Source organism: Gymnoscopelus microlampas (assembly GCF_963454915.1).
Source record: "Gymnoscopelus microlampas genome assembly, chromosome: 8".
In the NCBI taxonomy this organism is placed as follows: domain Eukaryota; kingdom Metazoa; phylum Chordata; class Actinopteri; order Myctophiformes; family Myctophidae; genus Gymnoscopelus; species Gymnoscopelus microlampas.
This window is the reverse complement of record NC_139945.1, coordinates 57,581,401-57,596,752: the sequence shown is the minus strand read 5'-3', so window position 1 is coordinate 57,596,752 and position 15,352 is coordinate 57,581,401. Positions and strand designations below refer to the sequence as shown.

General features: G+C 40.7%; 2 protein-coding genes across 5 annotated transcripts in view; one reads left to right on the top strand and one right to left on the bottom strand.

The window, feature by feature from the left end:
* The window catches only part of LOC311050670 (uncharacterized protein), a gene marked incomplete at its 3' end in the record, with an annotated part of 728,236 nt that overhangs the window by 664,472 nt on the left and 48,412 nt on the right, over positions 1-15,352 (bottom strand). The window lies entirely within an intron of this gene.
* Positions 1-15,352, top strand: part of exoc3l2b (exocyst complex component 3-like 2b) — a 157,480-nt gene that overhangs the window by 131,308 nt on the left and 10,820 nt on the right. For all 4 annotated transcript variants that reach the window (XM_084065397.1, XM_084065396.1, XM_084065398.1 and 1 more), the window contains 3 exons: positions 5,540-5,640; positions 10,117-10,233; positions 12,875-13,010. In XM_084065397.1, the coding sequence (XP_083921523.1) occupies positions 5,540-5,640; positions 10,117-10,233; positions 12,875-13,010 (354 nt within the window). The remainder of the gene's footprint in view (positions 1-5,539; positions 5,641-10,116; positions 10,234-12,874; positions 13,011-15,352) is intronic.

The following is a 15,352-nucleotide window of genomic DNA, read 5'->3' as shown; positions in this document are numbered from 1 at the left end:
CGTCCGCTCACCTTTCAGACACATCTGACTAACCGCTATGCTATCAGTTCAGGTGACAAATTGGCTGTATGTGATGAGAAGACACTACACACAGAATGGGGCATCTAACTTCCAGCTGAACCAGTGCTATGTTACTTGAGTAAAAGTACAAAGGTATTGGCATCAAAATATACTTAAAGTACCAAAAGCTAATGTTCTACAATGTTTGAAAGTAGCCGATCTAGCTTGTAGATCGGCTATTTTCAAATGGCTGTGGTATTACATAGGGCTAAAGTGGTTAATATGTATGTTTTATTATATAACAATTTATATCTGCAGAGTAACTAAAGTTTTCAAATAATTGTAGTAGTGGAGTAAAAGTACACTATTTGCCTTTGCAGGCGTTGTGGAGTAGTAAGTGAAAGTGCACTAATACTCCAGTACAGTAAAAAGAAAACACTTCATCATTTTCCCCAAGATTCTATGGAACCCAAGCGGGATTCGTACCCCGTCCTCTCACCTTTCAGACACATCTGACTAACCGCTATGCTATCAGTTCAGGTGACAAATTGGTTGTATGTGATGAGAAGACACTACACACAGAATGGGGCATCTAACTTCCAGCTGAACCAGTGCTATGTTACTTGAGTAAAAGTACAAAGGTATTGGCATCAAAATATACTTAAAGTACCAAAAGCTAATGTTCTACAATGTTTGAAAGTAGCCGATCTAGCTTGTAGATCGGCTATTTTCAAATGGCTGTGGTATTACATAGGGCTAAAGTGGTTAATATGTATGTTTTATTATATAACAATTTATATCTGCAGAGTAACTAAAGTTTTCAAATAATTGTAGTAGTGGAGTAAAAGTACACTATTTGCCTTTGCAGGCGTTGTGGAGTAGTAAGTGAAAGTGCACTAATACTCCAGTACAGTAAAAAGAAAACACTTCATCATTTTCCCCAAGATTCTATGGAACCCAAGCGGGATTCGTACCCCGTCCTCTCACCTTTCAGACACATCTGACTAACCGCTATGCTATCAGTTCAGGTGACAAATTGGCTGTATGTGATGAGAAGACACTACACACAGAATGGGGCATCTAACTTCCAGCTGAACTAAAAAACAACAACAACATCAATGACCAAAAAAAATGAAGATTAACCATCCAATTCATACTTGATCATTTTGCCCCTTTGTTTTAATGTTGTTCGAGCAAACAGATGTTTAAAATCATCTTCTTCTGTTGGCCTCTTCCTGTGAGTTCAAATTAAATAACTTCTGTAACTGTTTTGGCAACCTTTGTTGCCTGCTTTGTACACGACTAATAATGTTCGTAGCTCAATTAAATCCATTATTTTCAACAAACCTGATAAAATAAAAAGTCTGTTAGTATGTGCTCTGAAATCCTCTTTGTAAATAATTCCAGACATTTGAGGTAAGGGGGGAGGGGATCTTGTACCAAGCCAAAACAGGTTATGCTAATGCACAGGCTGTCTGATCTCACAAGAACATGGGCTTCACAGTGAAACACATCACAGCAAATGAATACAGTACAGTATTGTCCTGCTTTAAGACATTTTATTCAAGAGGCACTGCATAAAAAAGTGTCATACAATACACAAGTAAGTACAGTGGCATAAAAAAAACATCATACTGTATTAATTGCAGTCAGTCAATGTCACCTTGCAAAACGCAATGAAAAAAATATATAGGTATATATATATTTAGGTCTTTGTCAACCATGTTGGGATACTCTCTGCTCTATTGCATGCTTTCTGTCGTTCAGCTGTGTCTCTCTGTGAAGCAATGCTCTCTGTCTCTGCACTAGCTCAAGCCCCCCCTCTCTCTCTGTCTCCAGTAGCCTACTAACTGGGCATCAACTGCCCTTCTCAGGTCAACCCTAAATGCATCTAATTCTCTCTGGTGGGATGTTAGTAAGTCTGATAGTATCTTTCTGATGCTTCTCTCCAGTGGAAGAACAGGGCTCTGCCTCTGAGTGTGTTGGGGGTGCTTCACAAATTGGGTGTATTGTGATGAATAGGTTAATGTAAATAGGCCACACACACACACACACACACACACACACACACACACACACACACACACACACACACACACACACACACACACACACACACACACACACACACACAGAATTGCCTTTCAATGAAATGCTATTTTGATATATTATTTTAGAATATTAGACAAACCAAACACATCAGAAACAACAGTTGTGTAATGTAATCTGTATCATGGTGCCCCAAGTAGGAATCGAACCCTGTTCTTCCACTGGAGAGAAGCATCAGAAAGATACTATCAGACTTACTAACATCCCACCAGAGAGAATTAGATGCATTTAGGGTTGACCTGAGAAGGGCAGTTGATGCCCAGTTAGTAGGCTACTGGAGACAGAGAGAGAGGGGGGGCTTGAGCTAGTGCAGAGACAGAGAGCATTGCTTCACAGAGAGACACAGCTGAACGACAGAAAGCATGCAATAGAGCAGAGAGTATCCCAACATGGTTGACAAAGACCTAAATATATATACCTATATATTTTTTTCATTGCGTTTTGCAAGGTGACATTGACTGACTGCAATTAATACAGTATGATGTTTTTTTATGCCACTGTACTTACTTGTGTATTGTATGACACTTTTTTATGCAGTGCCTCTTGAATAAAATGTCTTAAAGCAGGACAATACTGTACTGTATTCATTTGCTGTGATGTGTTTCACTGTGAAGCCCATGTTCTTGTGAGATCAGACAGCCTGTGCATTAGCATAACCTGTTTTGGCTTGGTACATTAGATCAATTCACTACAAGATCCCCTCCCCCCTTACCTCAAATGTCTGGAATGAGAGTAACACCAGTCCTTTGGTTAGATTACAAAAAAGAGCTTTAAGAATTATTTACAAAGAGGATTTCAGAGCACATACTAACAGACTTTTTATTTTATCAGGTTTGTTGAAAATAATGGATTTAATTGAGCTACGAACATTATTAGTCGTGTACAAAGCAGGCAACAAAGGTTGCCAAAACAGTTACAGAAGTTATTTAATTTGAACTCACAGGAAGAGGCCAACAGAAGAAGATGATTTTAAACATCTGTTTGCTCGAACAACATTAAAACAAAGGGGAAAAATGATCAAGTATGAATTGGATGGTTAATCTTCATTTTTTTTGGTCATTGATGTTGTTGTTGTTTTTTAGTTCAGCTGGAAGTTAGATGCCCCATTCTGTGTGTAGTGTCTTCTCATCACATACAGCCATTTTGTCACCTGAACTGATAGCATAGCGGTTAGTCAGATGTGTCTGAAAGGTGAGAGGACGGGGTATGAATCCCGCTTGGGTTCCATAGAATCTTGGGGAAAATGATGAAGTGTTTTCTTTTTACTGTACTGGAGTATTAGTGCACTTTCACTTACTACTCCACAACGCCTGCAAAGGCAAATAGTGTACTTTTACTCCACTACTACAATTATTTGAAAACTTTAGTTACTCTGCAGATATAAATTGTTATATAATAAAACATACATATTAACCACTTTAGCCCTATGTTATAGCACAGCCATTTGAAAATAGCCGATCTACAAGCTAGATCGGCTACTTTCAAACATTGTAGAACATTAGCTTTTGGTACTTTAAGTATATTTTGATGCCAATACCTTTGTACTTTTACTCAAGTAACATAGCACTGGTTCAGCTGGAAGTTAGATGCCCCATTCTGTGTGCAGTGTCTTCTCATCACATACAGCCATTTTGTCAACTGAGCTGATAGCATAGCGGTTAGTCATATGTGTCTGAAAGGTGAGAGGACGGGGTACGAATCCCGCTTGGGTTCCATAGAATCTTGGGGAAAATGATGAAGTGTTTTCTTTTTACTGTACTGGAGTATTAGTGCACTTTCACTTACTACTCCACAACGCCTGCAAAGGCAAATAGTGTACTTTTACTCCACTACTACAATTATTTGAAAACTTTAGTTACTCTGCAGATATAAATTGTTATATAATAAAACATACATATTAACCACTTTAGCCCTATGTTATAGCACAGCCATTTGAAAATAGCCGATCTACAAGCTAGATCGGCTACTTTCAAACATTGTAGAACATTAGCTTTTGGTAAGTATATTTAAAAATAAGTACATATAAAATAGAGTATTTTTATATTGTGGTATTGCTACTTTTACTTAAGTAAAATGTCTGTGCACTTCTTCCACCATGAAACACAGTTGTGTTTAAAGAAATAATTGCTACTTTCAAAGCCCACTGAGTGCAATTTACCAAAATACTTCTTGATAATATAACCCATACAATTATTTGTTTCACTTCTCAACAAGTTCAGCTTCAATTGCAGCCTCTGTTGACTGGAAGCAGCCCTGTCTCAAATAGACACAACATGCCTGTGTCTGGGCATTAGTTGCTCTCTACCGCCATCTAGTGGCACCACAGAGAAAAAAGCGGTACCGCAAAAGTAGGTGGTACCAGAGAGGCACCAGAGGGGTGCCACCCCGGACACTCTGAAGGTACAACCACTGTAGTATGTGCAGTGACAAATATCGCTATATGGTTTATGGTTTGAATCCACCAGGGTGGATTCAAACCTAGGCTAAGTACGAGCCATTCTGACGATGTGAGACCAATCATACAATTTACAATTACAAGTTACAATTTAGCCATTTGACACTCTTATCCAGAGTGACAAGGTAAACACATGCAGAGAGACAGCGTAGTGCCTCAGTAAACTAGGACCACAGGAAAATAAACCAAGCACCTACAATCAGTCTAAACGATAAACTATCAAAAATAATAATCTGTACATTGACACTATAGGATACCAGGTAAACAAACCTTGCATTTAAATAGCATGCTATCTAAATTGCATCCTTAACATTGCGGTCAAGAAAAACAAGCCTAAGTAACAAAAACATGAGAAGAAATGACCAACATTATGTCTGCATAGTAGCCATATTCTTGGTCAGTCACTAGCATCAATCGAGGCAGAAGTTGGCAAGAAGGGGTACAGGGAGTAAAAAAAAATCATCTTAGCATCTGGATACTTCTGTCCTATAAATGCACTCGTCACTCGTCGATATGTAATGTAGAATTCCATTGTATTGTTTGAATTTGATTGTGAAGTGTGAATGTTTGGAAGAGTAGTCTTCACTGTGGTGAGGACTAAAGGGGATCCGTAATAAACAATAGAGTACAGAAGTCCTGACGTCACTCGTTCATCCCCTGGAAGTAATTTCTCTATGGAGAATATCATTGGGTCATCTTAGAATCGTCTCATATAATAATTGTGGTCCAAAAATAAACAAACTGTCAGTTGATGCTTCATGTCCATAAGAGTCAAACCGCCAGGATCATTTGTTTATTTTTGGAACACAGTTCTTATTTTACACGTTGAAACATTTATTTGTTTATTTGATCTCATCTGTGTGTGTGTGTGTGTGTGTGTGTGTGTGTGTGTGTGTGTGTGTGTGTGTGTGTGTGTGTGTGTGTGTGTGTGTGTGTGTGTGTGTGTGTGTGTGTGTGTGTGTGTGTGTGTTACAGAGGTTGCAGGTAGATTTGGAGCGGTCGGCAGCCATTAACAGAAGCCTGGGCTCCAGAGTGGCTCAGTGCAGCCTCAATGGACTGGCAGACTTTCTATACAGGTACACACACTGCATTGCAGGCTTGTTTTCGGGGTGAGATTACAGTAAGTGTAGAGGGAAACAAGAGCAGAACAACAACAGAGGTAACTCAGAGACTTTTCACAAAGTATAGAGGGTTTAAAGGAACATTTCATATACACTTCATATACATGGTCCTCACTAATGCTCATGATAAAATGGTACCATTTTCTCCTACTCGAGTCTGTGTCTCATAGGAGGCCTGTAGACACTTCAGAAAACCGCCTACCAGTGACATCATCATTTTGCAGGGTTTTTTTTTTCAAACAAGATTTCACAATTTGTATTTATATTGTATTAACTCGAGAACAATGGCTTCCATTATAACATGCCAACTTTCCAGGAATAGAAAGCCTGCAGTTTCTATCAGGAGTTGAACTGAACTCAATTCTACTGGACTGAGCCATGTAGAATTGATTGCCTTCACTAGAAAAGTCGGTCCTCAGTGCCCAGATCTCCGCCAGGCCGGGTTGCCTACCCAGGCCGCACAACTTTGGCAGTCATAGCCACTTAAAAATCTTAACTTTTCAGTTGTAAAACTTGTTATTTTAGATTCAAATTGTTTTATTTAGTTATTATTCAAATACAAAATACTGCTCAATAGCCTAACAATGAATAATGATATAACGATCAGTGCTGGAAAAAAAAAAATAGAATAGAATCGTGACCTTAAAATCGAAAGTCAAATCGTGGGTATCCACTAGGCATTAGTGAAGACCAATTATATGAAGATAGGTTGAAAATGGGTGAAGTCTTTAAGTAGTTAAACGTTTCAATGGTAGCAGATCATTGGAATTTGTAATAAATTGCTTCCTTAACTGGATTTTGTTTCCTTGTCTATCTTTTAGGCATATCATTGAGTGAGTTTTTACTGTATGTATCGCCATAGTTGCTTTGAATGTTTGTTTCATGGTGTTTGCGCTGTAAATGCAGCTATCATGGCCAGGCCTCCTTCCAAAAACACATCTTGTTGTCTGAACATCGTTAAATAAAAGTTTAATTAATATAACACACACGCACACGCACACACACACACACACACACACACACACACACACACACACACACACACACACACACACACACACACACACACACACACATACACACGTACGTGACCTGACCAGTACATCAACATTAGAACATGGCATCAAGCGATGGTGCACTTCTGATTTTGTCTCTTTGAGTTCATTGCTAAAGTTGGAGTTCTGTTCATTGCATCTTGTCTGTTCTACTTTATCCTCCTGGCCAAGTGCTGCAAACAGTACAAGTGACTGTATTCATATGTAGTGGTGGAAGAATTATCCAGATATGTTTTACTTAAAGGAGCACTTCACCCATTTTCAACCTCATCTTCATAAAATTGGTCCTCACTAATGTTCATTATCAAAGGTGGAAAAAGTACTCAAATTTTGCACTTAAGTCAGAGTATCAATGCTGCAATGTAGAATTACTCCATTACAAGTCCGGAATTAAACATTTACTTGAGTAAAAGTACAAAAGTATTGACATAAAAATGTACCACATTTACCAAAAGTAAAAGTACTCATTATGCATTTCACAAGTTAAAAACAATAATACACTTTTGAAAATAGCAGATCTACAAGCTCACAATGTGTTGCATCGCAGCGCATTGTGAGCATTCAAATGGCCGAAATGTATATAGGGCTGAAGTGGTTCATGTATGTTTTGTAATAATAATCAAAATCTACAAACGTTTTCAAATAATTGTAGTGGAGTAAGTACAGTATTTGCCTCTAAGATGTAGTGGAGTAGAAGTAAAAGTACTGAAAACTAGAAATACTCCAGTAAAGTAAAAAATACCTCAAAATTGTACTTAAGTACAGTACTTGAGTACATTATACTTAGTTACTTTACAGCACTGCTCATTATAAGATGGCACTATTTCTGTCTAGTCTCTCTTTATCTCAGTAGTGCACTGTGGACATTACCTGCCTACCAGTGACATAATCTCTGCTGATTCAAAGCTAATAGAAACTACAGCCTGTCTCTTCCTGGGAAGTTAGCATGCTGAAATAGCATCAATGCGTTATTTAAAAATAAAATAAATCTTGTTTGAAATGACCAAACCTGTCAATCCTCTGAGACACAGAGTGAGTAGACATACATTATCTCATAATGAGCATTAGTGTGGCATTAGTGTGGGCCAATTATATGAAGATAGATTGATCTGATAAATGCCTAAATTGTAAATGGGTGAAGTGGTCCTTTAAGTAAAAGTAAGCAATACCACTGTAGAAATACGGTGTTATAATTAAAAGGCCAGCATTCATTAGAATCCATTGATTGTGAAACTGTGTGAACTGTAAGTCTATCTTGATGGCAATACTTTTGTATTTTTAGCGGTGCCAACCGCTCTAAGCTTGACTTTGTCCGTATGTCCGTCCGTATCAGCACGGGATGATGAGCACGGGATTTTACACAGCTATAACTCCAGATTGCAGCATGCCACCAAGTCCAAATATGGTATGTGGACTTAGACCACCAATAGGGACGAGCATGACTTGCTGAAGTTAGCAAAGAGGGGTCCAGGGACCCCCCGCGTATGTTATGTCCGTCCGCCCGTTTAGGGCACGGGATTTTAAACAGCTATAACTCCAGTTTGAAGCCTGCCACCAAGTCCAAATTTGGTATGTGGACTTACACCACCAATAGGGATGAGCATGAATTGCTGAAGTTATCAAAGCGGGGTCCAGGGACCCCCCGCGTATGCTATGTCAGTCCGCCCGTTTAGGGCACGGGATTTTAAACAGCTATAACTCCAGTTTGAAGCCTGCCACCAAGTCCAAATTTGGTATGTGGACTTACACCACCAATAGGGACGAGCATGAATTGCTGAAGTTATCAAAGCGGGGTCCAGGGACCCCCCGCGTATGCTATGTCAGTCCGCCCGTTTAGGGCACGGGATTTTAAACAGCTATAACTCCAGTTTGAAGCCTGCCACCAAGTCCAAATTTGGTATGTGGACTTACACCACCAATAGCGAGGCGCATGACTTGCTGACGTTATCAAAGAGGGGTCCAGGGACCCCCAGCGCCCGTATGAGCACGGGATGAGCACAGGATTTTAAACAGCTATAACTCCAGTTTGCAGCATGCCACCAAGTCCACATTTGGTATGTGGACTTAGACCACCAATAGGGACCAGCATGAATTGCTGAAGCCCCGCCCCCTCTGTCTTCCCATTGGCTGGCCTTCAAACAGCCATAACTCAAGTTCGCAGCATGCTACGGAGTACAAATTTTGTACATGGACTAAAACCAGCAATAGGGACGAACTGTAATTACTTAAGCCCCGCCCCCTCTGTCTGCCCATTGGCTGGGCTTTAAACAGCCATCATTCCAGTTTGCAGCATGCTACCAAGTACAAATTTGGTAAGTCGACTCAGACCACCAATAGGGACGAACTGAAATGAGTTAAGCCCCGCCCCAAAGGCACCGCTTCCTTCACACAGGGTGTGATTTTTACTTATAAAGTTTTGTATACATTAATTAGATTTTACAACAGAGTGTTTCCACATTTGTTGTATTGCTACTTGGGGGGGGGGGGGGGCTTCTTCCACCTCTTCTATGAAGAAACAGTTGACACTGTACAGGTTTGGTCTGTCCTGAAGTGATGTGTTTTTGGTCCAATCTTAACATCTCTTAACACGAACGGCCGCTAAACGTTTGCGGGTGTTTATGTTTAATTCACCACTGCTCTCATTAACCATGAGCACATTGTGCTGTCTGGCTCTGGACTCTACTTAGAGCCTTCTAGCTTTTATGTATTGATGCTATGTGATGTGGTTTGTGTCCTAGCTGTTATGCAAGGGATAATCAATGGGGAGCAGGTCATTATTGAGTAATAAACCCCGACAGCGTGATGACCTTCCATCCTTCCATCTTCAACCGCTTATCCTGAGTCGGGTCGCGGGGGCAACAGTTCCAGCCGAGATCTCCAGCCTTTCCTCTCCTGAGCCCATCTGGTCCTTGGTCTGCCCCAAGGTCTCTTCCCAGGGTGATGACCTGAAGGGTTTATTTGTCAATAATGACCTGCACCCCTTTGATTATATACCTCTTATTACATGGCTACTTAATTAATAAATAAATGAATACATTGACCCAAAATTTCATTGCTTACGGTAATGAAAGTAGTCCATTCATTTATGCCAGGCCATTGTGTATTTCTCGCTTCAAATGATTTCAACGTTTAGTTGTAAATGACATTGTATGTTTGTTTACATAGCTGCCATATTGGATACGGCACAAAATCAAGCAGCACCGATTGATATGAGCAGGTGCTCTGAGCCTTTGATTAGACAGCGGTCTGTTATCGAGTTCAGCGGTCATCAATAACAGACCGCTGAATTCAGTGACTGACCAATCAGAATCAAGCATTCAACCAAGCTGTGTAATAAGTATGGATGGTATGCGATGTGGTTGATGTGATTGTTCAGTTTCCAGCGTAAGGTGGAGATGTTCCATGAAGGAATGCTCAGTGGCATGTTTGGAGACAACGAGGATGGATACCGATCTAAAACCATCGCTCTGGTCAACTGCTGTCCCCCGTTCAGGTGCCAACACACACACACACGCGCGCGCACACACACACACACACACACACACACACACACACACACACACACACACACACACACACACACACACACACACACACACACACACACACACACACACACACACACACACACACACACACACACACACACACACACACTTGTGCAAACATGCACAATGGTTTGTTTACAAACATGTTCATAAACATTCAGGATTTGGCTACAGACATGTTTATAAACATTGAGGGTTCATTTAGACACTTAAGCTCAGAAATAACCAGACCATTAATTAACCATTTAACATGTATTAACCATAGCCATTTACCATATATGCAATGATATTGCATTCAAGTTTGGCGGTGTGACTCTGCTCCTGTGATATTACAGATTACGTGCGCAAGCAGGACAACATTATCTGAAATCACCAACCCCCCAGAGCAGAGCATAAAATACAGTTTTACATAAAACATTGAACCTTCAATGCAAAATTAAACTACCACATATTATAGTACGATCCATAGAACCACAGTACAATACACAGAATCATAGAACCACGGTACAAACACAGAATCAACACTATAACAATATGAACTAAATGCCACAGGGAGGAGGCCGGGGAAGTGGAGGGAATTTGAAAACAAACAGCTGTACAACCAGTTTAGACAGCGAAGCACGTAGACTGAACAGAGAACAGAGGCTGCTTAAATTAACCGCCAGAGTTGCACTGTGAGTATGAGGGCGTGAGTGAGATGGCTTGTATCGAATGAAATAATAAGAGGTTGAACGTACTCACTTAAAGGAATACGACTGTATAAGCTTGTTAGCGAATGGGGTGGTCCGGGGAGTGTGAATGAATTATATAAACATTCTGCCTTCCGTGTCTACATGAACTATCGTTACACTGAATTTTGTTTACAAACATGTTTACAAACATTCAGGGTTTGTTTACAAACATGTTTACAAACATTCAGAGTTTGTTTACAAACATTATGGGTTTGTTTACACACATGTTCAGGGTTTGTCCATAAACATTCAGGGTTTGTTTACAAACATGCTTATAAACATTTGAGGGTTTGTTTATAAACATTCAGGGTTTGTTTATCAACATGTTTATAAACATTCAGGGGCCCGTTCCACGAAACCTGGATTAGGGATAAGCCGGGTTTAACCCAGGTTTAATCCGCTATCCTGGCTTAAATTATCCAGGAAGCGGTTTCACGAAAGCTGAGTTAGCTTGGCAGATTAATTTAGCCAGTAAACCTGGATATGTTTATCCATGATCCAGTTTCACGAAAGAAAATTGAAGCAATCCTGCCTTAGTTACCATGGCAATTTAGCTGTGAAGTTAGCCTGGTCCGGACCAGGCTAACAGCCAAGCTTTATTAATCCAGTGCCTTGTTCTTCAGTTTTTTGTGAAATAGCTGTTAGTCCAATGACTCCAATTGTAAACCAGTGAGTTTTTCCACACTTATTCAATTCTTATGCGAAAATCGAAGATCTACAAGCTCGGAAAAAAAATGTCTTATGGCGGCCGGGGGTCCACGAGGGTCCCCGTGGCGGCCGGGGGTCCACGAGGGTCCCCGTGGTGGCCGGGGGTCCACGGGGACCCCCGTCGTCCCCCGGCCACCATGGGGCCCCCCGTGGACCCCCCGGGCGCCACGGGGACCCCGTGGACCCCCGGCCGCCATAAGACAATTTTTTTCCACGGGGGTCCCCGTGGTGGCCGGGGGTCCACGGGGACCCCCGTGGACCCCCGGCCACCATGGGGCCCCCCGTGTACCCCCGGCCCCCCGTCGGGGGTCAACGGGGGTCCGGGAGTACATGGGGGGCCGGGTACTCCCGAACCCCCGTTGACCCCCGGCCCCGTGTACCCCTGGACCCCCGTTGACCCCCGTTGACCGGGGACCCCCGGCCGCCAAAAGGGAAGCTTTTCACTTGTAGATCTTCGATTTTAGAAATTAAAAATTAGAAAATTATTTTAAGTGTTTATAATTATAATTCCAATATTCACATAAACTCCTCATGTTTAAGCCTAACTGAATTATATATTTATTGACTTGTATATAAATTAGTTGCATATTTTTGGACAACTTTTGCATTTCGCTTTCTCTGGATCTATATTTATTGCGGCCGTGTTTCCTTTCTTGCTTATTATACATTTTAATTCCTTGTATGATTCCATGAGCTGCTGCAGTGCTGCTGTTCAGCCACAGAGAAGAACGCCACTCTGGTTTTGGGCTCCATGATTGGTCAAGTTCAAGGACTCTGCTATCGACTTTCATGGTCTTTTATAGGAATAGGTGAACTCACATTCAGCCTGGTTTAACGATCCTGGCTTGACAAAGTCACTCCTTCTCAGCCAGGCTTGGCGTTCGTGGAACTGAATAAACCAGGCTGAACAGCGCAGGCTTGTCAAACCTGGATTTTCCTTTTAAACCAGGATAATTTAATTCCGCTTTCGTGGAATAGGCCCCAGGTTTTGTTTATCAACATGTTTATAAACATTCAGGTTTTGTTTATCAACATGTTTATAAATATTTATCGGGTTTGTTTATAAACATGTTTATTAACATTGAGAGTTTGAACATGTGAACATGTGTGTGTGTGTGTGTGTGTGTGTGTGTGTGTGTGTGTGTAGAGGTTTCATCCAGCGCTGTGCACAGTGTGATCCAGCCATCAGTGAGGATTCTCTACGTAGAGCCAACACCTCACTGGACAGGATAGTCAACCTAGCAGTCAAAGTACTGTCTGACCGCCTCTACGACCATATACGGGTACGGTGCACTCACACACACATGCATGTATGCAAGCACACATGCACGCACACACACCCACACATTGTCACTGTGCATCGCATTTCATTACCCATCAAATTCAGAAGCAGTGATGGAAAAAGTACTCTTTTGTTTTTACTTAAGTAAAAGAGCTGGTGCCATGTTTTTGCACTTTTTCTGTTTTTCATGTGTCTATGAGGTTGATAGAACTTCATTAAGCCCCCCGGTGGTGTTTTTATGGTGTTTTATGTCTTCTCTGACTATTTGGAGTTTCTTCCTGGAGGCTGAAACCTTGAGGGTCAAACGTGCCAATAGAAAAACAGCGCTTTAGTGACATAATAAAAACATACCCTCCCCCTCGTTATCATAACACAACAGGTGTGGGCATGAGGAGGAGGAGGGACTAGGACAGGTGGGTGGTGCTAAGGTGGTGGAGGAGGTGCTAAGGTGAGAACCAGGTATACTTAATGAACTGGAGGCGTGTCCACATAAAAAAATTAATTAAAAAAATGTTTGAAAATAGCAGATCTACAAGCTCACTAGAGCCCGACCGATACATCGGTGAGCCCGATGTATCGCAGTATCGGTCATTTTGGACCCCGATGTCAATATCGGACATCGGTCATTTTTTCCCCCGATGTTCCGATGTTTTTGTTATTAATATTTTCACTGATTGTGCAATTGCTGCGCAGCTGCGGTAAAGGTGTTTATATTTATTTATGAGAAATCCACAAAGATTGCTTGTTTTTCTCAACAATCTCTCAATAATACTGAGGGAGATTAAAGTTATCTACCACTACATTGCCTTCTAGAGAGACCTATAAGCTCAATTAATTAATAAATGATATGAATGACTCGACGCGAGGCTCATTGTTAATTTATGGATCATGATGCAACGGTTAGGTATATATTTTTATGGGCAATTGGGCACAGGCTACTACAATCTTCTAAGCTACTTGTATATCGCTAAATAAATATATATTAACATCTGTCTGAGACGTTAATTTAACATCTCCACGCTGTTTCTGAGCGGAGGAGTGCTGCTTGGCACTCGTACGGAGAATACCAAAACTCTCGCCCCAAAACACAGTCGCCCTAAAACACAGTGGCCCCGGAGCAAATCCGGCGGTATTCACAAACGTAACTTCAGTAAACTATGCCTAAACCTACCTAACCTTATTTGTAAACGTAACCCCATTAAAACTATGTTCCAACCTTATCATCAAACAAATGCAAGAACCGTGGGTCCGCGAAAAATAATGGGGGTGAGCGTGATTTGGGGCGAGTTTCATCTACCTTCACTTTTCATCAGACGCGGACAAGATAGTCAGTCAGATGAAGGGATTCCTCTTACAACTTTGTAAAGCACCCTTACCTTGGGCCGTTCATTTTGCTCTCAGCAAGACTTTGTTCATAACTAAAATACAAGGACACAGTTTTGTTGTGCTCAAAGCCTCAAGCCTGAGTGACTTGACGCTCACGTTTTAGAATCCCATAGTTTAGAATAGATCCTATAGTCCGAAGGGACAGTTGTGGGTTTTATTGGTTGTTGTTGGTTGTCAGGGCGATTTCACAACCAATCGATGGACGGGCTCTGCATGGGCACGTCTGTTGCAGGATGCGGTGACAGCGTCGTGTCAATGTAATGTAATGAAAACAAACTAAATCAATTGACCAAAACCCAAATCCTAAATTTAGAAGTGCACTACACCCCCTTATCATTATGTATGAAAATGTTTTGAAAATAGCAGATCTACAAGCTCACAACGCACTGCATAGCAACATGTTGTGAGCTTGTAGATCTGCTATTTTCAAATAGTCAGTGGTGGAAAAAGTACTAAAATGTTTTACTTAAGTAAAAGTATCAATACTGCAATATAGAAATACTCTGTTACGAGTAAAAGTCTGGAATTCAAAATGTACTTGAGTAAAAGTACAAAAGTATTGGCATCAAATTTCAATCAATTTCAAGTTCTCAAATGTACGTATAAAAATATTTTGAAAATAGCAGATCTACAAGCTTGTAGATCGGCTATTTTCAAATGGCCCTATACAGGGCTGAAGTGATTAATGTATGTTTTGTAATAATAATCAAAATATTCAAAGTAACTAGTAACTAATGTTTTCAAATAATTGTAGTGGAGTAAAAGTATAATATTTGCCTCTGAGATGTAGTGGAGTAGAAGTAAAAGTATTGGAAATTGGAAATACTCAAGTGAAGTACAAATAATTGTATTAAGTACAGTAATTTAGTAAATGTACTATAGTTACTTTCCATCACTGCAAATAGCCAAAGTTTAAAAAGGGCTGAAGACTTGTGGTTAATGTATGTTTAGTAATAA